The sequence below is a fragment of the Spinacia oleracea genome, chromosome 4, assembly GCF_020520425.1.
Source record: "Spinacia oleracea cultivar Varoflay chromosome 4, BTI_SOV_V1, whole genome shotgun sequence".
NCBI classification, from domain to species: Eukaryota; Viridiplantae; Streptophyta; class Magnoliopsida; order Caryophyllales; family Amaranthaceae; genus Spinacia; species Spinacia oleracea.
The window spans coordinates 175454869-175482564 of record NC_079490.1 but is presented as its reverse complement, the minus strand read 5'-3'; the positions used below and the strand labels follow the sequence as shown (position 1 = coordinate 175482564).

General features: G+C 38.4%; 3 protein-coding genes across 7 annotated transcripts; 1 reads left to right on the top strand and 2 right to left on the bottom strand.

Moving 5' to 3' along the window:
• Positions 1-326: 326 nt before the first annotated feature.
• LOC110799926 (beta-galactosidase 13) lies at positions 327-7572 on the bottom strand. Of its 3 annotated transcripts, none has more exons than XM_022005202.2 (21): positions 7144-7572; positions 6848-7030; positions 6029-6231; positions 5714-5809; positions 5356-5468; positions 5164-5230; positions 4985-5077; positions 4660-4806; positions 4404-4498; positions 4192-4297; positions 4000-4084; positions 3793-3911; positions 3340-3501; positions 3041-3216; positions 2818-2927; positions 2505-2614; positions 2106-2213; positions 1877-1981; positions 1503-1648; positions 1070-1415; positions 327-704 (listed from the first exon to the last, which is right to left on the bottom strand). In XM_022005202.2, the coding sequence occupies exons 2-21, from the start codon at positions 6861-6863 to the stop codon at positions 576-578; spliced, it is 2532 nt and encodes an 843-aa protein (XP_021860894.1). In that variant the 5' UTR covers positions 6864-7030; positions 7144-7572; the 3' UTR covers positions 327-575. The 3 variants fall into 3 exon arrangements, with proteins under 3 accessions (XP_021860894.1, XP_021860895.1, XP_056698961.1); XM_022005203.2 differs by having other exon boundaries at positions 7099-7283; XM_056842983.1 differs by lacking the exons at positions 6848-7030; positions 7144-7572 and adding an exon at positions 6349-6489.
• A 144-nt stretch (positions 7573-7716) lies between these two features.
• On the top strand, positions 7717-13584 carry LOC110799924 (beta-galactosidase 13). 3 transcript variants are annotated; one of them, XM_022005199.2, is made up of 18 exons: positions 7717-8720; positions 8882-8977; positions 9056-9168; positions 9267-9333; positions 9406-9498; positions 9591-9737; positions 9961-10055; positions 10176-10281; positions 10354-10438; positions 10632-10750; positions 10866-11027; positions 11110-11285; positions 11413-11522; positions 11626-11735; positions 12247-12354; positions 12448-12555; positions 12640-13131; positions 13254-13584. In XM_022005199.2, the coding sequence occupies exons 1-18, from the start codon at positions 8541-8543 to the stop codon at positions 13377-13379; spliced, it is 2493 nt and encodes an 830-aa protein (XP_021860891.1). In that variant the 5' UTR covers positions 7717-8540; the 3' UTR covers positions 13380-13584. The 3 variants fall into 3 exon arrangements, with proteins under 3 accessions (XP_021860891.1, XP_056698962.1, XP_056698963.1); XM_056842984.1 differs by lacking the exons at positions 7717-8720; positions 9056-9168 and having other exon boundaries at positions 8903-8977; XM_056842985.1 differs by lacking the exons at positions 7717-8720; positions 8882-8977; positions 9056-9168; positions 9267-9333 and adding an exon at positions 9169-9223.
• An 802-nt stretch (positions 13585-14386) lies between these two features.
• On the bottom strand, positions 14387-25969 carry LOC110799925 (E3 ubiquitin-protein ligase UPL3). Its single transcript, XM_022005201.2, has 18 exons — positions 24535-25969; positions 23672-23782; positions 23452-23568; positions 23164-23334; positions 22916-23077; positions 21300-21545; positions 21093-21214; positions 19567-20974; positions 19079-19174; positions 17203-18762; positions 16724-16948; positions 16534-16638; positions 15785-15865; positions 15639-15707; positions 15428-15556; positions 15198-15317; positions 14990-15094; positions 14387-14690 (listed from the first exon to the last, which is right to left on the bottom strand). The coding sequence occupies exons 1-17, from the start codon at positions 25363-25365 to the stop codon at positions 15029-15031; spliced, it is 5619 nt and encodes a 1872-aa protein (XP_021860893.1). The 5' UTR covers positions 25366-25969; the 3' UTR covers positions 14387-14690; positions 14990-15028.
• Positions 25970-27696: the final 1727 nt, after the last annotated feature.

The following is a 27696-nucleotide window of genomic DNA, read 5'->3' as shown; positions in this document are numbered from 1 at the left end:
TAACCAAACAAGGCCCTTGTTCCAAACTCTTTGTACCTTCATAGTTATCCTACTAGTTAAACTGCTATCATTCATTACAAAATATTCGATCTCCTCAGAGATCAGATTCTCATCATTCAAGCCCTTGTACAGTATCCTTTTAGATCTGAACAGACGAAGAGCAACCTCCTCCTTGTACAGCTGATGCCAAATCCTTCTCATAGTCCGCCAAAGCCCTTGGTACCGATATGTAACCCCTCTCTCATTTGTAAACTTGTAATTTCTTTGGGTTTCATTTGCACACAAAAATAAAATAAATAGACGCACATTTCTTTTAGAGATCAAAATCAATTAAAGTAATAATATTAGTATAATTCAGGGTCCATCAGAATAACAACATATCGGGAAAAAAAAAAAATTGTACATACGTAATTTGAACCATTTAAATTATCTCATCTTGCTACGCGATGAGTAATATATTTTCCGATCCATATCAAGAAACGCGCTAACCTACTTAAGGTGTACTATTTATAATAAACATAAAGAGACATTTTAGAAACAAAAAAAAAGGGGAGGAAGAAAGGGGCTTCTAAGTATTAACCCTTGGGACTGCACCTCACTTGTACGGCCAAGACTTTGGCTGATTCTTTAGGACAATTGTCTTTTCCGTTATCAAATAGACCTTTATCAACTGGAATCGTGCAGCTATCTTTTCCCAAACATTTCTGCTCACAACAAAAGGATATGAAATGATTATTGTCATACTACACCCGTTTCAAAATGATTTTTATTGTTATTATTTGCACAAATTTTAAAATAAAATAGGAAAAGTGTGTAAAAATATGATTGGATATAATAAAATATGGATAAAATAAAAAGGTGAGTGAGTGTAAGAAAAAAAAAATGAATAAAGCAAGGGAAAAATACATGGAAAGTTGTAAATATTGTGGGGGTAAGAGGGGAAAAATGGTTAATTTTAGAATAAAGCAAAGTGTAAAGAATATTATGAAACGAAAATTGTAAAGATGATTTAAAAATAAGATTACATATTTTGAACAAAAATGATGCATAAGGGTGAATAATTGCTTGCCTGCTCAACAATCTTTTGGGAGTTGGGAGAATTGCAAGTGCCAAGGATAAAGAAGCCACAAACACCATAGGGGTTGCCAAAGCTAGCGAAATCGACATGGCTGATGACCTTATTTTTAGGGCATTTGAGTGATGCCTTCACTTTAAGGTCATCAACCACAGCAAGGATGTCATGGGCATCCCTTTTCCACGATGTTACACTGGGAGGCATGTCTTCTGATATATAGCTACAAATCACATCTCTGTTCGCCGTCTCAATCTGAACTGTATCTATATCCCCTCCTGCTTCGTCAAAGATCACCAACAAGTTGTCCTTAGGTTTAAGGTATGATCTTGGAATGCGGTACCTGCAACATCACCCACAATCATCTTCAACAATATCGCATTGCATGGACTATCAACATGAAATTATCAACTCGTTTCTCTGAACTCACTCGCTTTGAGAAGGCACGTTCCTTATTGTCAGGAAAGTCGACCAGTAACGTCCTATGCCACGTCCATTGACCCACATCACTCCTTTGGTCATGTTCTCCATTCTGATAGCTACTGGATCATCTCCCTCCGGAGCATCAAAATATGCCTACAATACAGAAATGGGAAGACTTTTAGCTTGCTCCTTCTAACAATCATCAATTAAGGATTTTTCTATTATTTTACAATCATTGACTCATATTGAAGACTTCTTTTGTTCATCCTAGGCAAGAATTCCCAGAATCTAAATCCTCTATCCCACTTTTTGTGTAGCATTTCATATAAATGGAATTCAGGCTACTTTTTCTGAAGAGGGTGAGGGATTTTGGTTTAATACCTTGTACCAAGTAAGTACTTCACCAGCTCCCTTTGCCGGTGTCCATTTGGCCTTGTTAGCACCTTCCTCTGTGAAGTACTGAAGCTTCTCTCCTTCCAAGCCAATCTGCATTATTTGTTCTACATTCAGTCCCTCTTGATGTATACTTAAGACTTCTATTTACCAACAATTTTTCTTTCCAATAACATATAAAAACATGAAGACGTTTAATAAGAAAGTAATTTTATACCGTGTGATGCCACCCGTTGGAAGAAAGATCAAGTTCTCCTGTACCTAAACCTTGGATTTCAAGAAATTTTAGCCCTGCCCATCTTCTCTCCATATAGCTTCCACTATCCTTCATACCAATGAAGAAAATGCATTCTCATTAATTTCTTTCTTCGTCTTTATTCGAGTTTGTTAGACTTTTATACGAGAGTACAAGAAAGGGATTATTTAGTTACCTAATTGGTTAAGCAAGTAGGCAACTAACAGGGGCAGGGATGTCCACCATATCCTTAATACGTAATTAGATTTGGGTTAAGAGCATTGCGGACATTTCACCCCTTGTTAATTGCCATACTTGTAAGCAATTAGCCGGACTATGTATACAACTACTCGTATATTATTAACCAATAGTTGCTCTTACCGGCATTCCCATTGTGTTGCTCAAAATTGTTATATTGTTAACACCTTCCTTCAAATTTACAGGTGCTTGGAATGAGAAGGCAGGAGCTCTATGGAATCCGTGGCTCGATCCTTCAAAAGGAAAAAAGGAAAAATTAAGAGAAATAAATAAGGACCAATTAGCCTCTTCTTCTTTTCAGTAGGTCTTGGATACAAATGATAATGAGTGTGTTGTTTAGAACATGATTAGTTTACCGAAATTAACTTTTTTTTGCAATACTTAACATGTTGTATACAATCCACCTGTTATTTAATGAAGCAAAGGCTAACAATACCTATATATTTTCCATTGACAAAGGCTTGCAAGGAATGACCAAGATGGTACAGCTGTAAAACTGGTTGGAGGGACTTTCTGAAAGGCAAATCAACGCTGTCCAATTCGACACTGAAATTGAAAGTTTCATTATGTAACCTCCCAAAGTATTGAAGAATTCAAAAATGTTGAATACTATTACAAAGTGATGAAGTAGATAAGCCTTAGATCTTCTTTCACATTACCTAGTTCTGTACCACATATAGTCGGTTTTGTCCCCTGCAGTATGGAACTGCTCCATTGGCATCCTCGAATAGACATCAGAGTTAGATGGGATGTTGTCATTGGTCTTCTCCCATCTCAGGTTCTTGTTAGCTTTCTCGGATTTAACAAACTCCCTTGAACTATGTTGTGTGACCATCTGTTTGTCAGATTAAAAGCCAAAAGTGTGTAACTTTTTATGTTAGCATTAAAAGGGTTTATGCAGAATGATGTTGGAAGTATTGACCTTTTCTCAAATTGGCCGGAATTAGGAAACACTTACAGAGTCTGTATTGAACACAACAGTCTTGCAATCAGGTAAGATGCTGATGGACTTTGGTGGAAGGGTGTGCTCTTTGCCTCTGAATTTCAAAGTTTTTGACACATGAGTGCAGTTGTTCCACAAGAAAGCTGCGCAAAGGTTGTTCTTCTCGTAGTAGCGCACCTGATCATTGCATATATATATATGACAGATAATTAGCTAACATATCATGTGTGTGACAAGAATGGTAACACTTATAACTGTTTATATGCCTTGAACCCAAACTCTTAATAAGACCGTTTACTCCACTGATTGTGGACGGAGTTAATGGCTTAATCCCCGGTCAGTGAACTACATAAATTTGTATCCCCTTCTCTGAGCTTTATCCTCTCTTTCTCGCATCCATTGTAACACAAACCTATATGGCGGACGCATGATCATATGACTCTATGCTCTATCTCATGTATAGCTTACCTCCAAATCTGGACTGATTATCTCAACACCATATCTACCATTAAAAATAGCCTTCTGGCTTAGCGCTATAGCACGGTGTAGATCCTTCAAGTGTCCCCATTTTGGTTCCCTTATTAAACCTAACAGGAAGTAAAGCATAGCAATTAGTTTAGTTGAGTTGTCATCATGTTAGTTGCACTAGCAGCATCATCGTAGTGGAGGGCTCACCAAACTCATCTATTGGAGCTTCATCGTAGTAGCGAGTGGTAGTAAAGGCGGCAGCAGTTCTACCAAGGTTTGTGCCACCGTGGTACTGAAGCAGCAACAAACATATATACAAAAAGAATTAGGGCAAGAAAAAAAATAGATTCTACCATTTTTTCTCTAGTTTCAGTATAAAACTTGCAATCGCTTCTTTACCATGTAATAGTTAGAATGACTTCCATTTTTGGAGAACCAGCGTGCCACAGCAAAGGCGGTATCCTCAGCAGACCTCTGGGAAGGTACATCTCCGAAAACTCTGAACCTGTAGTTACCAAAAGCAGGAAGCTTTATAACTTTATTTACCATATGAGAAATAATCAAGAGAATTGATAGTACTTAAGGAGCAATTAGTTGTAATAAATACTTACTGAGCAGTCCAGTTCTCAGTCCACAAAGACGGTTTGTAAGGTGCATTTGGACCTTCAAATGTTTCTCCACAATGTCTACCATTGCAAGCATTGATCTACCCATCCGGAAGAAAACAAAGCAATGATCAAACAAGCATATAGATTATAGAGAGACATTCAATTCAATAAGACAGAGATGCATGTATGGCTTTTTATTGGATGTAGTAAGATTATTAGTGCTAAAAGGAGAAAGAGAGCCGGGGAAAAAAAAGGTTACCACTTCTCCAGGGGCATCTTTTTGCTCACACATGATCCATGGAACACCAGTTTTCTGACCAAGAGCCATGTTTCCTGCCCAGTTAATGTACCTCTCTGCAGCACCGTCTCTAAAGGCTCCTCTAACGTGATCATACTCATTCTCAATCTGAGAAAGTGCGATGAAAAGGAAGATGGAAAACAATATTTACACAGTAGTATATCATAATCGATGTAAATATTCTACATACATTCTCTTTCAAACATGAGAGTAGATGTACGTAGTATATGTTTCTATCGTAAAAAAGAATTCTAGGGTTACTGCAACATGTCTAGTGGATGGTCACCTGAGACAATATGATAGGACCTCCCTGTGAGGCATATAACTTGTTTTCCTTCATCAATGATACAACCTTGGTGACCCATTTTTCTGTATTTTTCTGCATATAATTGTACAAGTTGTAAACACTTGGAAATAATTTCCTACACTTGATTAATCAACAAGTAGTTGATTAATGTTTATTACCTTGAATATTTGATTATCAGTTCGATATGTGATGTTAGGCTCCTCTCTTAACCAGAATGGGTATCCTCTGCCATAGAATCACAGTACAGGGAGGGGTGTAAGGATGTGAAGAGATTACATAAGTAACAACACTGATTAGGAACATTAATGATCTATGAATTTCATGTTATTGTAACACGGTATTCCTATTACCCGTTGTTCCATTCACCTTGAACGAATGGCCCAACACGAAGGGTTGCCCACATGCCTCTCTTAGCAACCAAGTTAAGGAATCTCACAACATCGTTTTGGCCTGTGAAATTGAACTGCAAAATTAATGTGAAAGGTGAGTCGCTAGAGAATTGATTGATTTTAACACTTGTAAAATTACAATCGGCTATACAAATGAGGTCTTGGCCTTGTGGCAAAGACTGAGGGTATATGTACAATAGATCATAGGTTTGAATCCCTCTCATTTGTAATGCCTTGTGACTCATTCAGACCAAAACAATATACTTGGGCACTCGGGTATATATGAGAACACTAGACAGTAAACACCATGAAATGTTACCTTGCCCTTCACAGGCTCGTGCACATTCCAAAAGATGTAAGTTTGGATCACATTCAAGCCTCCTTCCTTGCATTTGTCAAGAACATCCTCCCATTCCTAGTTTACAAAAAAAAAAAATTATCCACTACCGTTTATTCATAATGGACAGGAGTCGTGTTCATTTCAAATAAAGAAGATTTTCATTTGAAACACCATAAGTATATATATAGTACCAATCAATACCGAGGACTATTCATCAATCATCGAGCCTAGGCAAATTCTCGATACATACTAAGCATTGTTTCTTAAGAAAATGCAACAAGCTTTCATTTGTACCTCAACGGGAACACGAGGATAATGGACTGAGCCAGAGTAGAGGAGCTCTCTATGGCCATGGATAATCAAGGACCGTGAATCAAACTTAACATCATAATCTGCAATCTTTTTCTCCTCCTTACAATGCACCGTGACCAAGAACAGAAGGCCTATGATAAGTATATTCTTATAACATTCCGCCATGATTGGCCTTTTCCTCATACCTTAAAATAAATAACAAGATCAAAATTAGAATGAAAAACCAATCAAAATAAGAATAAGAAAAAGGATGGGAGTTTTTCTAGTTTTTTTTTTAGCAGTAACATTTTCCTTGAACTTACCACGTGCAGGAAACACCAAAACCAGAAAAATGATCGAGTTTGGTTGTTAAATATTTCAATCTGTCCAACTTTATTTTGATCCTGTTTTTTCTCTCTTCAATTCATTGCCATACTCTTTATTTGTGGATTTAGGATCAACGGGCAAGTTTTTGGTCTAATAAAAGGCTTTTTGACTTGTTCTTTCATCCCATTTTGCCACTAATAGCATTATAAACATACTAATTATATCCTGAAGAAAACATGCTATTTAACTTACCTATAAATAACTAACAAAATGTATTAAATGTTTTTAGCAGTTATAGAGAGTAATCATATATATTCCCTTGATTAGGAAGTGCGGAATATGCAATACAAACATCGGATTTTGATTACCATGCTATGATGCAAGTGATTGAACAAAAATTTAAAACTAACGAACTTTGTCAAAAACTAAAACTTACAAATATCGGATTTTGAGAAAAAATGCCTTATAAAAAAAGTCTCACGGTTTATATACTACCTTTGGCCGGATTCATGTCGTTGACTTAGAATTCCGGGCATTGACTCACCCACATGCCGCCTTGCAAATGACTTTCCCCTTCTTTTGACGCCATGTTCCCCTTTGTTTTCTCCGTCGCATCCCTTCTCTGTTCCATTTTGGCAAACAGTGGGAACCCATTTGCCTCCGTTTTCCTTTCTTGTTCTGCAAAAATTCAAGCTTCAAATGGTGAAATTTATACAAAAAATTCAATACTTGATAAGAGAACTAACCATCAGTTCCCCCACTTGACTCCAAATCAAAGATATTTTACTCACACGTAAAGTCCAACTTCCGATCACATGCATCACTCCGGAGGTAGAGTGAAAACAACACATTTTACAACAACACTCAAATCCTCACTTAGACATTTCATCAAACACCTTTTGGGCAATAATTACATTTGACAGGTGTTTAGCTAGATGGGTCTATGGGAAATGCACGCAGAGTGTTTGATGAAATGCCTGAGAGATGGTCTATCTGGGACTTCACTGATTCTTGTGATGTAACCAATGCAATTGTTCCATGAGACGAAGAGGGCGGACATAAACCGAACAGTCACTTTGATTCGGGTGCTGACGGCATGTAGTCGTTCTGGCCGTCGGTTATCTAGAAGCCTTTGCTCTTGCCAAATCATGGAGCAGAGGAAGGATGAAGGAAGGGAACTTGCGCCAAACGAAGGGGAAGTGCTTCATTAAAAATCACCCCGTCTGTGGATCAACGCCGGAATTTTAAGTCTAACGCCCAACAAGTTCACAAAGGTAATTTGTTACTCCGTACGACCGTACCATATATATGGTGGGAGTTTATAACAAACTTTTTTTTATGTTTTGTGCAAACTAGTTTTTCCATTCAAACTTGACTAAAGAAACATGTCAACGAAAAAAAAGAATGGGAGGAAATATTTTCTTAAGTAACAGTGGAAACTTGAAAATTCTGCAAACCTACTTAAGATTCGATAATTCTATTATTATTATTCAACTTTTGTCCCATCATATAATAGTTTGGCTATCGAAAATTCAATATATAGTCGTCGGTTGGGAGTTTGGTGTTTACTAGTGTGACAAAAAGATGAGAGCATAGTTCACTAGGAAGAGTGAGATTGAGGGAAAGTTAGGGTAGGAGAAAAATTGTGTTACAAATAGAGCAATAGTAATAGAGTTTAGAGTAACATTTGAAAATGATGAGAAATAGGTAGAGTTAAAATGAGACTTGGCGAGAAAGTTTATCATTCCAAAATCAATGTGGGACAACTTACAAAGTACATTTTTATCGTGATATTAGAACTCTAACTTGCATTTTATTAATGCAAAATGTTTCCAAGCTATTATAGAACAGCTAATCAAACACGTTTGAAAGAATTAGAGTACCAAACAAAGCTTAGCAATACCAGGTAATAAACAATAAAATATCCTACTATCGAGGAACTAACCATCCATTTCTTTGCTTTTTTGGGATTTCTAAGATTGTGTTTTTTTTTTTTTATCATATTCTTATCAACCATTGGTTTCATGTATATATACACTAATGTTGTAGTAATCAAATCTTTTGCATTGTGCTCTTACCCCGGACATGGGTTACCACTTCATGTCCAGGGAAGAGTAACCACTCGCAATATTTTCCAAACCCCCCCTCCCCCATCCCCGTTTCCTTCCATTTCTTTCGAAGAACAACAATGGCGGAATTGTATACATATATGCTTATATCATTAGCCCTTGTGTTCTTCATCAATGTCGTGCATGGTGAGGAGAAAAAAATTGGTAATGTTACCTATGATTCGCGGTCCTTGAAGATCCATGGCAATAGAGAACTACTCTACTCTGGTTCTGTACATTACCCTCGTGTTCCTGTTGAGGTACAAACCAAAACCCATCAATTTTGAAGTAATAGTTTTGTACATGAAACCATTAACCATGCATTATTGAACTCAAGTAATTCTTGTGTAAGATGAATGGCTGTTTTGTTCTAACTCATAAGCTAATCATGGCAAATGTCGCGGTGTTTATGGTACACTAGGAATGGGAGAATATCCTAGACAAGTGCAAAGAGGGAGGCCTTAATGTGATCCAAACTTATGTGTTTTGGAACGTGCATGAGCCTATCAAGGGCCAGGTGAGATACAATTAATTCAGGCGATTAACATATATAAAGCAAACTAATTAGCAATCTTTAAAACTCTTGTTGTTGCAGTATAATTTCACAGGCCAGAATGATATTGTTAGATTTGTCAGACTGATTGGTGAGAAAGGCATGTGGGTGACCCTTAGGGTTGGACCATTTGTTCAAGCTGAATGGAACAATGGGTACTTATAACAGCAACAAATATTTCTGTACATTCTATATGCAATCTGCAAAATGGTAAGCAGTATGACAGTAGCTAATGGTAATGGCTTTGATGCAGAGGATACCCATTCTGGCTAAGACAGGAGGCCAATATTGCATACAGAACAGATAATCCGGTGTTTAAGGTCTTAACAATGTTATTAATTATTACATAATTTCAATTTGGAGTTTTACCAAACTTATTTGAACATATACAGGAACATATGGAGAGATGGGTCACCAAGATCATAAGCTTGATGAAGGAAAACAAGTTATTTGCCTCACAGGGTGGTCCTATTATCCTCTCTCAGGTGAGCATCTACGTACAGTCAGATAACAATATAAGTATTAGCTTGCTTAATTATTAGCATTATTAATTAACAACTTGACATGATTTTGTCAGGTGGAAAACGAGTATGATACTATCAGAGAAGCCTACAGATTTGGTGCCGCGGAAAGATATATCCATTGGGCAGCAGGCATGGCTGTTGCACAGCAAACTGGTGTGCCATGGATCATGTGCAAGCAGAAAGATGCCCCTGGCGAAGTGGTAACTACTTTTTTCCTCTTTCTTCTTATTGCTACACGGCTGCACCTCATTACCGCGAATTCAGAAAATGTTAAAAAAATAAATTAAAAATTAAATAAGCTTCGTTCTTTTTTACCAGGAAAATCCTAATCTGAGCCTATCCCTTTTAAGGTGAAAAGAACAAAATTTGAAGGAGAGGTGTTGTTCTTAAGGTCTTAACCTATTTGTTTCCAATTTGGTACAGATCAATTCTTGCAATGGAAGACATTGTGGGGATACATTTTCAGGTCCAAATGCACCTAACAAGCCATCTCTATGGACTGAAAACTGGACTGCTCAGTAAGTACAGTAGTTCTTACTTCTTACATAACACTAGCTAATTTTCTGTGTCATAATCTAGTGAGATATGGTATTATATGAACTAAATTTGGCATTCTGTTTGTTTGTGTAACTACACAGGTTCAGAGTTTTTGGAGATGTACCTTCTCAAAGGTCAGCTGAGGATACTGCCTTTGGTGTGGCACGCTGGTTCTCAAAGACTGGAAGCCATACCAACTATTACATGGTATTTATCCAACTCAACTAATGAGCAGAAAGTCATGTTTTGTTTTCTGATATAATTTTTCGGTTGGTGTAGTACTATGGAGGTACAAACTATGGAAGAACCGCTGCAGCCTTTTCTACCACTCGCTACTATGATGAAGCTCCTATTGATGAATATGGTAAAATCCTTAGCCTCCATTCTATTTGACTTCTTTTTTTCTAAACTTATCTTATCTGAACTTATTATGTCAAAATAAGTCGAACAGAACAAATCCTTAATCTCCCAACACCCTCATTAAACAGTATAACACCCAATTTATTTATTTGGAGAATTGATGATTTGATCATGAACAAAATGTTATGCTTGGTTAGGTTTTAGAAGGGAGCCTAAATGGGGACATTTGAGAGATTTGCACCGTGCTTTAACGCTAAGCAAGAAGGCAATTCTTGCAGGGAGATATGGTGTTAAGAAATACAGTCCAGATCTGGAGGTAAAATTAGCATTGCCTACATTGCAAACGGGACTGTTAATCAAAGTAAATATGTAAAATCTTGGTTATTTGGCTAATTAGCTTCATTGATCATGATATATGCACTATTGATCAGGCGCGCTACTTCAAGAAAGGCAATCTCTGTGCAGCTTTCTTGTGGAACAACAAAACTCATTCGTCAGAAACAGTGAAGTTCAAAGGCATAAAGCATATCCTCCCACCCAAATCCATCAGCATCTTACCAGATTGCAAGAATGCTGTCTACAACACAGCTCATGTCAGTTTTTTGTATTAATATTGAACAAAAAAATCAAAACATAATCATGTACTTAATTGTGAGTAATTAACTTGACAAACAGATGGTAAGTCAGCATAGTGCAAGAGAATTTGTTAGGTCTGAAAGAGCTAACAAGGGTCTGAAATGGGAGAAGACTGTTGAGCATTTACCGACTAAGAGTGATCTTTTCACACGAGATCCACAGGAGCAGTTCCAAATTGTCCAGGACAGAAGTGACTACTTTTGGTACACAACCAGGTGAAATTAGAGATCAAACATCAGTTGATATTTTCTGTTATTAGTTAACTTGATTGATCAATATTTACATCGATCCTAACAATTCTGTTACTCGTTTTTGGGTGTAAATGAACTTCTGTGTTATCAGTATAGAATTGGACAATGTCGACTTGCCTTTCAGAAAATCTCTCCAACCAGTCTTGTGGGAAAACCATCTAGGACATGCCATACACGCCTTTGTCAATGGAGAATTTGTAGGTATGGTTATGTTTTACTTAAAGGGTAATCTTTTTTTTCATAACTAAAAAAAAAAAAAAAAAACACGCTTTGGTGACCATTTCTAGCCTTCTGTTTTAATAAGGTACCAAACATGGAATCCACAGAGAACCAAGTTTCACTTTCCAGGCACCCATAAGATTGAAGGAAGGCGTCAACAAAATAACAATCTTGAGCAGTGTGGTTGGAATGCCGGTATGTGTGAAACAGATTTAACCAATCAAAGGCAGTAGTTGACTAGTTGCAAGTAAAGATGACTGTGGGTCAGGTAGGGCTTTGGGCCGAGCCCAAGCCCACTCTGCATCGTCTTGGGCCGGGTCCGGCCAAAACTTTCAAACCAGTGCCCATGCCCATAGGTCGCCGGGTAGGGCCGCCGTGCCTAATAGTAATTTTACTAAATATAGCGTGCTTTGCCATGCGGGATCGAGGGGTGCTTTTCCAAAAAAAATTGCGGGCCGTGGCCCACGACTGCGTGCTCAGGCTGGGCTTTTCGTACCGGGTCGAGCCTGGCCCACGTCCATATTTAGTTGCAAGTACCCGAAAACACTAGCCATTCAGCAAAGTGTTGTTTAAGTTCAGTTTGGTAAAAGTGGAATGAAAAGAAAAGGGCTAGGTCATAATATATAGATATACTATGATATCAAACTAATGCCAACAAAGATGATGAATAGAGTGACCAAACGATGTGTACTCCACTGATTGTTAGGATAGCGGAAGCAATATGGAGAAGAGGTGGACAGGGGTCAAAAGTCTGGGGATCCAAAGTTTGGGTACTGGTGATCTTGATCTCTCATACAATGGATGGCATCACAAGGTACATGCATAATGATTTGGTAAAGTAAATGATGCATAAATCCTAGTCTTTTGTACATTAAAAATGGCTTGAAAACTGTACTTTTAAATGCAGATTGGTATGGAGGGAGAGAAACATGAGTATTACACTGAGGAAGGGGCAAAGAAGGTGAAATGGGTCCCGGCAGAAGGAGGAGCCGGGGAAGTTCTCACGTGGTATAAGGTAAATACAGTCTTGACAGAAAATAAATAAAAGGTAATTGTTTCCATTGGATAAATTAAGATAAGATATGATGTGGAGTTTCAGGCATACTTTGATGCACCAGAGGGAGATGAACCGGTGGCTATAAGGATGGAAAACATGACGAAAGGAATGATATGGGTAAACGGAAAAAGCATTGGACGGTACTGGTCAAGCTTCCTTAGTGTTAAACAAGAACCTTCTCAAAAAGAGTACCACATTCCAAGAGTATTCCTTAAGACAAAGGACAACTTGTTGGTGATATTTGATGAGACAGGAGGAAACATAAACACAGTTGAGATTGAAACAGTGAACCGCGACACCATATGCAGCTATATAGGGGAAGATATGCCGCCAACTGTGATGTCATGGAAGAGGGATAAAGGTGACTTCATTGCTGCAATTGATGACTTAAGGCCCATGGCATCACTTCAATGCCCCAATAACAAAGTCATCACCCGTGTTGAGTTTGCTAGCTTTGGTAATCCTTATGGTGTTTGTGGTTATTTCCTACTTGGCACCTGCAACTCTCCTCACACCCAAAACATTGTTGAGCAGGTCAGCTAATTATTGTTTTCACACATTAATTATTTCAAGATGTAAACAACAAGTTACTATGAATTTCTTTTTACCAATATTATAATAACATTTTAAATCTATTCTATTATTTCAATGAACAGCATTGTCTGGGAAAAGCTAGCTGCAAAATTCCAGTAGACAGGAAAGTCCTGAACAAAGGCAACGACTGTGCGGGAGTATCGTCGAAAACCGTGGCTGTGCAAGTGAGATGCAGCCGTAATAACTAACTAGGACTCTTTGTTTCTCACATTTTCAAGGAAACCAAGGATGGGGAGAATCATACATAAATACTGAAGCATATATATGTAATATGTTAGAGGGGGCATATAATTTTATGACTAGACTAGAGTGGTCACTCATTTTATAATTTTGTGGAAATATCAAACTTAAAATAAATAAAATTTTGGAGTTACTTTCAATTATTAGTATTCACTCTTTGTCTATGCAAATTTCTTAGAGAAAAAGGTATTTCAACTCGTATTACAACTTTCAACTACAACGTTGGACATCCGACTATTTTTTATTCATCATTATTACCAAAGACATTGCTGAATATTTTCTACTACTCACTTAAATTGATGACCTTTTAGTCTACTTCTGTTATAAAACTGAGCGATTTCCTTCAATATTGTTTGATGATTCGTAATTTCCCAAAATACGCTACTTTTTCACTTATTTCCCACTCTACCGTTCACGTCAGCAAGAAAGCTGGTCTAATTTTTTTTATAAAATCTACAATAAACCGCTATCTGAAACAACGGTTTAAAGAGGTAAACCGCTATCTGAAATAGCGGCTTATAAAACCACGCGGTTTTATTATAAAACCGCGCAATTTTGTTTTAAAACAAACCGCTATTGTGAGAATTAAGTTAGAAAGTAACGTATTTTGGAAATTATTGGATCTTTATGCAATATTGAAGGAAATCGCTCTATAAAACTGGGAATAAATTAAAATAGAAGACCTAGTCCTGTTAAAATTTGAATTGTACATGTTCTAATACTAAATCAAACTTCACTCTCAAAATATAATGTTTGTCATAAAAGTTACTCCACAATCTTTCTTTTTTGCATTTTAAACGTAACATTACTCTTAAAATAATAGTATTCACTAAATACTTTTTTACAAGGTATTCGATTATTTTCAGATTGTAACAAACACAAGTAGAGAGTAATTCATATCAAATATTTGCAGGCAGCTTGTTTTTCTTTTAAAATGTATCATAAGGCATATAGCTAATAGGCAAATTACATGGATTAGCAATCAATTTTCCAGTATCACAAAATTTACAAGGGTGCGGCATTAAAAAAATATAAATCATCCACTAGCAGTTCATAAGAATAACTATAAGAGATGATTAAGAAGAAATTATTTTCTATTCTCGTTGTTTGGAGTACATTAAATAGTTTCCAGAAAATCATAAGCACGTAAACTAATATATACATGCCTGAGAGGCAAGGCAATAACAAAAGAGCTCAACACATTCCCATCCAAAAGCCGCCGCTCCAAGAACAGTCACCATAAACACTTTCCTTGGCAACTGAAATTGAGTAGATATTTATTACTACTAAAATGCAGATGCGATGCTAAAACGACTGGAAAATAGCAAGAAACTTGGATGACCACCTGAATCTGAGTGAGGTTTGTAGAAGGTTTTTATATACAAAATGTACGGCGGACCTTAAAACATGTTTCAAATACCTAAACGGACCCCAAAATTCTCCAAAACCAAAGCTAAAACTTCCTATATGCCACCGAGTCATAAGGCACGAGATACAATCAAAATGAGCCCAAGCAAGAATGTCTTTATCCCGAAACCATAATGTTGAGTACACAAACCTCATTTGTTGGATAACTGGACAACCCCTTAATGATGAATCATGACAAATCAAATGAACCTTGTCCTTCGTTGATAGCATAAAGCAACTTCTTCAACATAACCTCCTGCTCAGCAATACATGAATTCCGGTATTAATTTTCTCTCCAGATAAAGAACCTTACATAATATATCTGGATATAAATATTTCATATATAGTAAGGTACGTACCTTTGTCGAGTAAGGAGGAAGCTTCAGGTAATTAGCACAGGTCATCACACTTGGCAAATCATCATCAGCAGTTTCTGAAGGCCCTGTTCCATTTGAAGCGGTGGTGGCAGTTGAAGAATGCTGTGATAAGACGGGCAATTAATTAGTTCACGTGATTTTCTTGGATAAGACAGATAATGACTTCAGATGGTATTGAAATATATCAGAGTTCAACATTAATGCATCATTACCTTTCTCACAATAGTCAATTTGGGGTTTAGAACAGCCAAACCACCTGGTGGAAGACGTGGGGCACCAGTGACAAATTGACAAAAAGCGCGTTGCTGTTCTGGTGTGAACTCACCCATAATCTCAAGTAACTGAAAATAAGTAAATGATTCAGCTAAATAGAAAGTATATAAACTTAAGTTGTTAGGAGTTTATTCAGGGAAAGAAACGTACATTAACGATTGCAGGGCTTTTGGCCGTGTATCCATGATCAAATTTAATGTGATCAACAAGCATATCAGGCTGTATAAGATATATGACAATTATCAGCCCAAATGTAAAAGAAAATCCTCAAGTTAACAAACAGAAAGCAGCTTTACCTTCCACAACTCTCTACGGCCACACAGCAAGCAATCAAGCTCGTCTGGAGAAAATATCTGTAAAGATGTCACGTCGAAAACCTGATCACAAGCACATGAAAATTAGTTACGTGAAGCCAGAAAACAAGCAGTATCCTAAATGCATTGAAGTGGTCCAATTGACACTCAACCAATAACAACCCAGCCCTTCATACACTAGCTCACTTGGTCACAACTACAAGTAACTCACAACAGGAGCTTCAGCAACATAACTTAAACACAGTTAGTAGCAATTAACAAGCACCAACTCATTTTAAGCACTGCAACCATAACAAACATCCCTATCTATTGGACATGCTACATGATATCCATTAGCCAGGTTACAGCATAACGGCACAAGCTAGTACTAGAGTACTGCGTGCAAGACAGAAGGTCAGAGTCATTAATCTGGTTAAATCAATTTTCAAGCTAATTTCAGAGGAAACATCTAACGATCTAACCTAAGATTGATAGAAAAAGCCATCAAACTACGACGATGAGACAACAGCCCAGCCATGTTACATTCATCAGAGAGTAATTCACAACTCACCGCATTTTCCGAAATGATTACCAACTTAAAAGGTTTTAAAAGGTCTAAAGAACATTTAAGACAATCAACTAACACATAAACCGAGTACACACCTTGAATAGTACGGTTATTATCAAAACAGAGACTCCTTACATACAACAACAAACAAACAGAAAATAAACAAAGGAAGACAGATCCTAACCTGGCTAAATCCTGCTCTAAAAGCTTCAATTTGTCTCATAACTCCAGTCTTAACTGTGGCATCCACCACCATTGATATGTATTCCTCCAAATTATTGATGTCCACCTGCAATAAGCCCACAGAAAAACTTAGAATGGCTGGACACTTGTAGCCAAAAATTAGCATGAAAAAGGGATTCAAAGAACTGCACATTTTCATCCCCTTGTCTCAAGACGTAATCTGGATATCCAGGAAGTGTGAAATCCAAACATAAATCCTCAATTGGAGTTCCACGAAAGCACAACTCCGCTATTACATCTGGATGATCACCACCTATTGATTCTAAATACTGCTTTCTGCAAACTAAGGCATGTAATTCTCGTAACGTTTTCCCAATCTCCGGATCAAATGAAAGGATATCATGCAAATCAAGCTCCTACAATACAAATGAACCAAGTTAACATATGTGCAGTGAGGGAACTTAGAAAATGGTAAAAAGAATCGGAAATAACAAACAAACAGTAACTGAAAATGGGTACAAGGAAAAGATCGAATTTATACTTGTATCTTATTTATTTTTATTTTTTTGGGAAAACAAAATGCTTGAGAGTAAACACAGTAGCAGGGATGGGGTGCACTGGAGAGAACCCCCTTAAAAAAGTTAATGAAAACTGAAAATCACTTGGTTACCTGCCCGAGCACAAGTTTGTAAAATGGTGTAGATAATGGCAGATCCAAGAGCCTTCCATCCTGAAGAGCTTTAGCCATTACTCGTCCGAGCAGTCGAAAATGTTCAATGACTTTGCTAAAATGGGTACCCTCTAAAGCATCAGCACTTGGCGGCCATGGTCGAGGAAACAATCCAAGAGGAGATTGAACAAGATTTGCATTACCCCCCGATAACAATACTGAGGCATCTTCAGATTTCCCTTTTTTGCTCTGATCATCACTGTCAATGTCCATAGATGACTTGTCAAATGAACAATTTGTCCTCCACATTCCCAAATCCACTTTCTGCAAGTCATGACTCAGAAGTGTGTAGAACTCCAATGTCGGACCTAATCCTGTCCCAACCTCACCAAAATACTCAACTTCAAGGACAGCCTTTTGGCTGGAATACATTTCCATTACTTTCGCTGCCGAATCTAAAATGCGATTTCTTGATACACGAACCTTCTGACGTTGTAACCTCCCAACTCGAACTTCTCTTTCATTAGACCCCTGACCCTCACCCTGTTGCTGCTGCAAACGATACAAGGCCCTAGACAATCCAAAGGCAGTTGAATAGAAAAACTGCCTGCGAGTTTCGAAAGGAAACAAAAATGGACATGCTTTTGTCAGCTGGTAGCACCAGGACGGCAGACTACCACTGCATAGTGCAAGTGCATCTTGTATCTGTCGAGCTAATTTGGGGGTGAGCTTGCTGTTGACAAATTCTGAAGTAAGAACCCTAGCTCCAGAAATACTTAACTCATTTAAACTTGAAATCATCCCTTCCGAGAATTTATCAGAAGCTGTTTGAACCCTCAAACGGGGTGCAAGTTGATTCAAACCTTCAAGTACACGTAGCAATGATAAAATATTATATGTTGGATTATTTTTCTCCATATCACAGGGAAGTTCCCCTTGCAAGATGCTGTCCAGAGGTGACCGGTGTGAGGCAGCAACAGCATTTGAACTCGAACCAGATTTAGTAGACTTTGATGGAGAGGCAGAATTCACAGCCCCATGGGACTTCTCAATCTGGCTATCTGTCCTTTGGTAAGTGACAGTGTAAATATCACTCCATAGCCTGCTACCATCACTGGTAACAAGATCACTACCATTGTACCTCTCATCTTCCTCTTCATCAGTCACAAGCTGACGCTGGATAGCCTGGTAGATTGTCAAATTCGGATTAAGTTGCTTGCCACCAGCAGAGAAAACCAACTTAGGAGGGTCACCGGAACTGCCAAGAGGACGACCATGGCGATCTCTGCCTCCCCTAATTCCCCTGCCGTTAGAAGCAAGCCCAGCCATGGCAGCAGCAGCAAATGACATTGCACCCCTTGAACCAAATGAACTCCCACTTCGAAAATCTGTAGAATCTGACCCCCTTACAGTGGCAGCTCTACTACTGGAGCCTGAAGCGGGATTGTTCTGACTATCACTAGTGGCAGGGGCAGCAGCACTGTCTTCAGCAGAATCACTCAACTTTACATCATGCACTTTGTCCGCCATGCAAGCAGGAAGAGAATCATCTCCCAGTACCTGGCAACAAAAGTTCAAAGAAACAAATTAAGCAAGCTGAATTGACATTGAGTGACCCGAAACAGAGAACTAGCATTCTCAACAACACTTCACTCCAATAACCTCCGGTTCTTATATAACTCTTCACTTTCAGGTAACTCTGTCCATTGGTTATGGGTACAAAACATAGCCAAATAGGCATTTATGCTAAATATCAAAGTAGTGTCAAGAAGGAAGAAGGCCACCAAATATATAATCAAAATGGGTGTAGCAGAAAATATCTAAGCAACTTCTTGCTAGGTGGAAAATAACCAAAGAATAACCAATTTGTTCTTACATCATCTTGATCATCATCTTCATCATCAGAGATGTCATCATCTTCAATCACCAATGCATCATCGATGTCGACAGGAGACATCTCCAAATCTTCATCCTGCAAGTACCAATGAAGAGGAGCAATTCACTGTTAAGAATGTGGAGAGCTATGCAATGCTATTACTTACTAGTTATCCAAAGAAAGAGATTGAACAGAATGAACTCTTCTAAAGTCTAAGTAGTGCGAACTGCGAAGTATATAAATGTGCTATTAAATGCTTAACAAGGAGGCTTCAATTTAGAACAAATATAAAAAGTTTCTACGAGTGCCACTAATTTAAGGCAGTAAGACTATCAAAAGTTGCACGCCAACTAACAAAACAGTGGATCATGAAGATTTGTGATAGTTACGGCCGAGCGCCAGCACAATTAACCGCTCATATGGAGTTTCAGTGTAATAGATATGCATTAATTACACAATAACCATGCACAAATTAACAAAGAACAAACCTCAGAACTAGATTCTTCAGTGGGTGATTTTAGTTGAGCATCTTTATCTGAAACAGCTCTTCTACGAGCGGCATTCCTTGTTTGAGGACCTTTTATTTCCTCTGTTCCTGGCTTTAGTATAGCTTTACCCTTCCCCTTGGAAGAGCTATTATTTTTTTCCTGAGATGCATCTTTTCTGGAAGTGTCTCCTATATTAACACCTGATCTTGCTCTGGTTGACTGGCGACGAGTGCTAGTAGCAGGGGTGGAGGCAGCTGGTGATGAAGCACCAGCACCTGTAGGTAATGGCCCTGACTCAGAATTTCCCACAGAAGTTGAAGCCTTCTGCCCAGACTCAGTTCGTTGAACTCGGGGCCAAAGGAAGTCCTCAACAGCTGCTAAACTTGCTAATGGATCGATAAGTACAACAGTATTAGAATAATCACGAAGAGACTTCTCTCCTGCAGCTCTACATAGACGCAACTTGAATGGTTGAGATAATGCACTTAAACCTGATGACAGCCGTGCACTGCCACCTGATGACCTAGCTGAATGACTTAATACTACTGGAAACCTTTCCAGCGAAGACAAAGCATTCTGAAGCTTTTGGACTAAAATAGTCATAGGGACTACATTCCCTTCATTAGGAAGGGCAATGGAGATAAACAATTTGTATCTTTTGAGTGCCTGTTGTCTAAGCTTAGGAAGATTCACCTCCAAAATTCTTTCCTTGTTAAAGTAACCACAGGAAAAGTAGTTCAGTAAGGCAGCAACAACTCCACTGCCAATGAATTCAAATGTAGAAACACCATCCCCTTTGCTTAGTTCCCCTAGCATCTCAGACACTATTCCAACCAAGCTCTCCTCTTTGCCAGTTACGAATTCTGCAACGTAAGCACCAGCAGTCTTAGATTTTCCTTTCACTTTAGACTTCTGCTCCTCAACACCAGCATTCAACTTTGCACATAGATTCTTCAGATGCAAGAGGTCATCAGATATACCAACATCAACAGTCCCAGGATCAGAAGGGAAGTATTTGTCCTTAAAAGACTTCGCACAACCACTGACAGTTGTGCGAAGATTGGAACTGGCAGTTGGAACTTCAACAGAGGTAGGAGGTGAACCACCAACTGAAACTGAATTCTTCAACTCTTCCGCATCTTGTTGATGGTTTCCACTTCGACGCCTTAAACGTCTCGCTCGTGCAGATGGACCCAATGTTGACTCAGTATCTTTTTCAGGGGTAGCAGTGTGAGCTGAAACAGAGTTTGATGGAGAAGCTATGAGCGAATCCACAGCATGAACCACACCTTCTCTCACAAACATCTTGGAGAACGTCTCAGGGAGTTTTTCCATCAGTATCTCTGCAATTTGTAGTGCCGGGACCAATACTTGTGGATCCTTCCAAGCTAAAACACCAGAAAGGAAACTAGGGGGGGAGGGGGGGAGGGGGGGGAGGAAATTAACCAAGAGTGAGTTCAATCAGAAGACTAACCAGCAGACGGTAGGTATAATAAAAATTGAAATCTAAGCAAACTGACAAGCACCTTGATATATTTGTTGTGTTATTCAGAGATGAAATCATATCCGCATTGCTGAAAAACATTAGTTTACCAATCACTGAAAGGCATTTGTGACGGACAGGACCATTCACACTTGATCCATGAATCTGTGTAGAAGAAGATAATCAGGAATTAATGCTACTGAACTTAACATATCAACTTGAAACTAAACAAGAATTAAGCAACTCAAACCTGTATTAAGACCGGAAGAAGGTCAATTCCAAATTGCTGCAGAAGCTCTGGCTGATCATTCAGGAGTTTTTCTCTTGCTGACACATCTTGAACGTTTCCATTATCATCTTGCTTGCCAGAACTGCTCATAGGCGACTTCTTAAAAAGGGGACCTCTAACAAATAAGTTAGAGCTAGCTGGAAGGGAAATGGTTCCTTGCGGAAGTGGAGGAAGCAGCTCATTTGCAAGGTTCACAATCTCAAATATCTGATAGGAACAGAAGTGCAAATATAAAATTTAGACACAAAAGGGTAAGGCATTTAACAATATGCACAACAAAAAGAGCAATGACATATTATGCTAACTCACTAGCACTTCAACCATATTCCATTCTAAGAAACCAGAAAATAGAACTAGAATCATGCACACAACCTCTGCTAGAGGTCACCTAATCAGTAACTCATCATAGCTTTACTTCCCAACATCCAGAAGAAATGGCCAAGGAATGGCAAAGCAGTCACACGGCCAGTAGTGGACACCCCACCAGGACACGACATGGAGTTTTCTTAACAAAATAACAACACATCACAAACCACTGCAATTGCACGTCTGCTAAACTATGTGAACATCACAATACTACAATTAGTATATCCATCATTTTCGGTCCGAAGTCCTCCGACAGTTGATCAAGCTATCACGGCATCACAAACCAAAATCCCTCAAAAAATAGCTCAACTAAGAACTTGAGACTAATAATCCTAATATTGGATTCTAAGACAGAGTAATAAACAATCACACAATGGTATTAGTGGGACTGCAGACTTCCACCAGATCTAGCCAACAACCCACAAACCAACGAAACAACCCAGCTAAAAGCAGAGAGGGGGGCCTGTCCACCAACGTAAATGGGAAAAAGATCTTTTCTCTATAGTGTCTATCCACAAGGACTTGTGAGACTATGATTCCAGGATTCTACAAGTGTCTATATATATAAAGCGTAAAGCATCAAAATGATACAGATGGTTTTCACGTAATAGGACAAGTTTCAAATACAGTTACATCAAATCGAGTAAAAGACAACTCTAGAGCCAAGGAGCAATCAGTCTGTTTCAAACACTACATGCATTTGATGCATATTATGTATCTATATATCTTATTCACAAGGTTGAAGTGTCAGATCTCATCATATTCACAAGGTTAAAGTCTCAGATCTCATCATATTCCCCTGTTTGCACCTTAACCTCTTTCACACATACTTCTTTTTTTAAGAACTTACCAGGAACGGACAAATACTCCTATTTCGCTGGAATTTGAACCTAAAAAAATTCTGAGCCAACTATTACCAATTTTAGATTAAAACTAACAGCAGAATTAACAGGAAAAAAAAACAAGATTTTTTCTTTTACACGCATTACTTTGACAAGCCAGCTGGCAAAGAGTGATAACTTCAACAATCTCTAAATACTCAACAAACAAATGTAACTCTAAACAAGGGGCATCAGCCTCCTTAAATATTTTCCAAAATCTTTAAAATACTCTAACTAACACATCCTCGGCACTGAGTGGAAAACCTTCATCAAGAGTTTTCTACTTCTCTTTACTATCCTGAAGAAACCAGACTGTAATAATAAGCATACCTGTTCTGGTGGCCGGCTAAGAGCAGGGGATACAGACATATTTCCCACAAGTCCTGATCCGGCCAAAATATCTTTGAGAATGCCACTTACACCTAGAAGCAGCAGTGTCTTCGCTCCCACAGTAGACCCGCTTGCACATGTAGCAAGAAGTCGGACCAAGCCCTATAGAAATAACCAAAATCATATTACAAGCATATTAAAGAATACATCTTACACGACAGAAACACGACAGAAGTTCCTGCACTCACTGTGTAAGTAGGCGTGCTGAGGGAGGCCTGACCCCCACCAGAATTACTGGTTGAAATAAGTGAAGCGACCTGGGTAACAAGCCCATGATTGCAAAGCTCGTCAAGTTTGTCAGCAGATGATGCGAAGGCCTCAACAATCCGAGTAAGGCAAACAGAAGCATGCTCTAAAACCTGAAAATCCATAAAACCCAAACATGTAAAAACGTAATTCTACGATAACCACAATGGCTTATAATTACTCCATGTCAAATGCTTAAGAAGCCAAAATTCATGATCTTGTAGTCCAACCTTTGCATCATGGTACTGAAGGAGATTCGTTAAATGAGGAACAGCTTCCATAACAAAATCGGCAGCATCCGAAGAGAGCTTCTTGCACATATTTGCAGCAGTAGCTAATGCCACTCGCTGAAATCAGACAGCGCGTACATTATGGATAGGGAAAAGCACAAGAAAAAGCATATATCATCCACAACACCCAGAAACAATAGATAAAGGTACACAAAGTTACCTGAACTCCAGTTGAAAAGAAATCGAGATAAGAAAGCACTGCCATTAGCGCACCAGCTCGCAAGCACGCAGTTGGATGCTCTTGAGATATCTTCTTTAGTGCTTGCAGCGACTATCCCATTCCAAAAATTAACACACGCAAATCAAACATAGTCCAACCATTTATTCAATAAATTTAATAAGTCCAGTGAGGAAGCAAGGTGGTGTACCCACAAAATATTTGAAACTTTGAGCTTCAATTATTTTATAAGGTTAAACTACATTTTTTTCTAAAAAAGACTCAAGATATGAACGATTAGGAGGAAAAGAAGCCGACCCTGCACCTATGACCCTTTCTCCTTCTTCCTCCTCAGGCTCTCTCACCACAAAGGTAAGACTACTTTCTATATTTCTAGTGAAACCTAAAATCTAAATCACTTGGGTATTTCATACATATGATGCATTGTTTTCCGCTTCCACTAATATCAGAACAAATGTGCATTATTGTTATCTACAATAACGAAATAGACAATATCCACTAAAAATAGGAGTGATTGAACACTGCTAAAGTCTTGTTCTCCGTATCTCACTCGTGCAGTTGTTGCCAAACTGCTGTCAGATTAGGTAATTGTCAACAGTAATGTTACACTATATTCTTCCAAAAATTAAAACCCTGAAATAGTGAAATCTAAAAACATAAAAGCACTAGTATGTATATTATGATTTATACTTATAATTCTGTCCTTAAAAAGCTAGTTCGGAGTTAAATTATTAAAGATGATGCAATTAGTCCCAAATTCACAAATCCTGGATCCCCCTTAGGTTCAAATTTTTATTCAACTACATCGCATACAAGCTGTACATCAGAATATAAGTGTGAAATACCTGCTCAGCCAAGTCCATATATTCAATTGTCAACAGCCTAGCACAGAAACAATTAACCGCGCCATAATGAACAACAGCAGCACAAGAAGAAGGCAAGACATCGACCAAATGAGTAATCGCCCTCGCAGCAAGAAGCATAATATCAGGATTACTCTCGTAATTAAGCAACCCCACAAGCACAGGAACAAACGAATCCACGGAAAACGTACTAAGTGAATCCTCAGTCCCAATTGACAGCAACTCACACAACTGAGTCAAAGCTTCGACTTGCTTCCCATCCTCACCATCAGCTCTTAATCCAGAAAGTATCTTCTTGAGCCTTCCACTCTGGTGGGACGAAGAGGAGGCCGAACCCATAGCTGACGAAGGGAGCAAATCATCGAGCCCAGCACCTAGCTTTCGAAGCAACCCCTGGAGGGCACTGCTAGCAGAGGTTAGATTCTGGTGTAAAAGACCAACACCGCCACCTCCTTCACTATCATCATTGTCATTATCATCATCATCATCGTCAAAAACGTCCAGTCCTCCTAATTCGTTTTCTCTCTCTTTCTCAACTTCATGCTCCTTCTCTTTCCCCTTATCGTTGTCCTTATCAGCGCCATGATGGTTTCTGCCTCTTCGGCCACCACGAGAGGATGACTCATCCATCGTTGCAGGAGACACACTTATGTTAGAGCGAGTTCGAGAGCGAGTAGCCGGGGTAGCAGCGGTTGTGGAAGAGGAAGAAGAAGAAAGACGGGTTCGTTTCGCTGCGCGAGTTGTGGGACCTGCAGAAGATGAAGAAGGGGCTGATGGGGACGCCTCCGCCCGCTTCCGGCTACGAGTTTCCATACAAATCAAAACCCACCCTCTTTAAAGGTTTCAATCAATCATTTGGCGACCCGACGATTATTTCCACCATTTTCGAGCTTAATATTCTTTGATTTAAAATTGAAAACCCTAAAAATCAGAATCCGAATCGCTTAATCAACTAACACAAAAACCCTAGATTCCCTTCTTCTTTTCTGATAAAAGAATTGATTCTATGCTTTGATTAATCGAAGAAAGACTCGAACTTCAATCAAAAGTGAACAAATCTTATACCGATCAACCTCGTTCGTCGCGAAATTGGTTCGCCGAGATAGAAACAGTGGCGTATAGAGTGTTCAAGAAAAGGGGTAATTAAGAACGAAAAACCCAATTAAAAAACAAGATTAAAAATGTAAAAGAGTATAAAATTGGGGGAAATGAAAATTTAGGGTTTGGGATTGGGATTGGTGGTGCGAAATCAGAATATAAAGGAAGGGAGGAGGAAGAAGGTTAGTTTCATGGCGGTGAATAAAAGGTGGGTGCGGGGAGGATGCGTATTAATCGGGGACTTTTTTGGGGAGGACTGAGGAGAAGGGCTGCCAAAATGCCAAGTACTCCTTCAAATGCTTTGCTGCAAAATGAAAATCTGGAGTAAGAAGTGAGAACTAGGGTCTAGGGGTGTCAATTCGGGTAAATGGGTGAAGTCTTAGTAGATCTGTGATGATCGGTATTAAGTTTGGTAGGGTCTAGTCTATGCAGATCTCAGTCAGGATAAGTTATAAATTGGATTGACATGTTGCAGGTCGGATCTAATTCAGATTGGGATCCGATTAAAGTATACACGATTCGATTCTAAACGGGCTTTTTAACGGGTCAATTAGGTTCGGGTAGGCTATGTCTCTAGTAATTTCTATTTCGAGTTAACTTCAGGTTGGGTCATTTCAATTCCGGTTAGATTCTGGGAAAATTATTATCGGGAAATTTTCGAGTCGTTATCGAATCATTATCTCTATATACTGTGTCATTAACGATTTGTAACATAACATTTTTAGATTGAATTGTTGTTAGGCTACTTCCTCGATCAATACGATCAATATGAATATATGATTATATAAACGACTCGATTATTAGAAATATTATTAAAGTACGGCTTTGCGGTTTTCGAGACGGTCTATTTTACACGCTTTTAGAGACGACTTATATTTATATTCCTCTATGTGCGACTATTCGGCACGCTTTTCAACAAAAATTTCCAATATGTCTTTCTAGTCAACTTTTTAACCACGTCTCTGAATGCTACTTTTTCACCAATAAGGTTTTTTGACACGCTTTCAAGTCGACTTTTCGGTATTTCTTTCAGTATAATATTTTGGCACGCCTTTTGTACCTTTCCGATACGCTATTCGATGAGACTTTTCAACAACTTTTGCCACGCTTTTCCAGGTTACTCCTGTCATGTCAACAACTCTTCTCGAAAAACATATTAAAAAGTCACATTGAAAGGTGTGTGAAAAAATTACACCACAATTCATGTTGAAATTCATACCCAAAAACTTGTCAAAAGGCCTCCCTAAAAGGTGTGCCGGAAAGCTCACCCAAAGGCATATCGTAAATCGGCTCGCAGTTCATTTTAAAAAGGCATCTCAAAAACCGTGAGGAAATTGCACCTAAAGACATATCAAAAAAATCCCTCAAACAAGTAGAAAAGTCGCATCGAAAAGAGTCTCAAAAAAAATGCACTAGAAGACATGTCAAAAGTCGTCTCAAAAGCACAAAAAAGTCATACCAAAAAAAGTGAAAAATTGGCACCAGTAGTCGTGTCAAAAAAATCGTCAACAAAAGGTTTTGTTATTGTTTAAAAGTGATTTTTCTATACCTTATTTTTAGGACAAAAGAAAAAACGTACAAAGTAAATTAAAAATTCATTTTTGGGCCAAATTGGTCAGAATCTTACCTGGTCATGGTTGTAGTATTATATAAAAGGTGATCTTTAAGGTTATACGGAGTAATAATCAATTTTAGAAGGTTAAGGCTCTGTTTTGTTCAACTTATTTTCACTATTTCAGGAGAAATAAGCTCGGATAAGATAAATTCGAGAAAAATAAGAGTTACCCAAGTATGATTTATAACTAAAAGAATAGTTCAGATAAGTTCAGCTACGTATAGATAAGATATGTTAAGGAAACATGACTGAAAATCAGGTGAATATAATACACCTTAAGCTTGTAAACCCCCAAAATGACAAAATGACACATTCCTTGTAGTTGTATTTGACAATTTTTTGTACTCCAAATCTTAATACTTCTAAAGTCACAAACTCAGTTTACTATTTCTACAATAGTAGACTACCATTCTACCCTGATTTTGTACCCA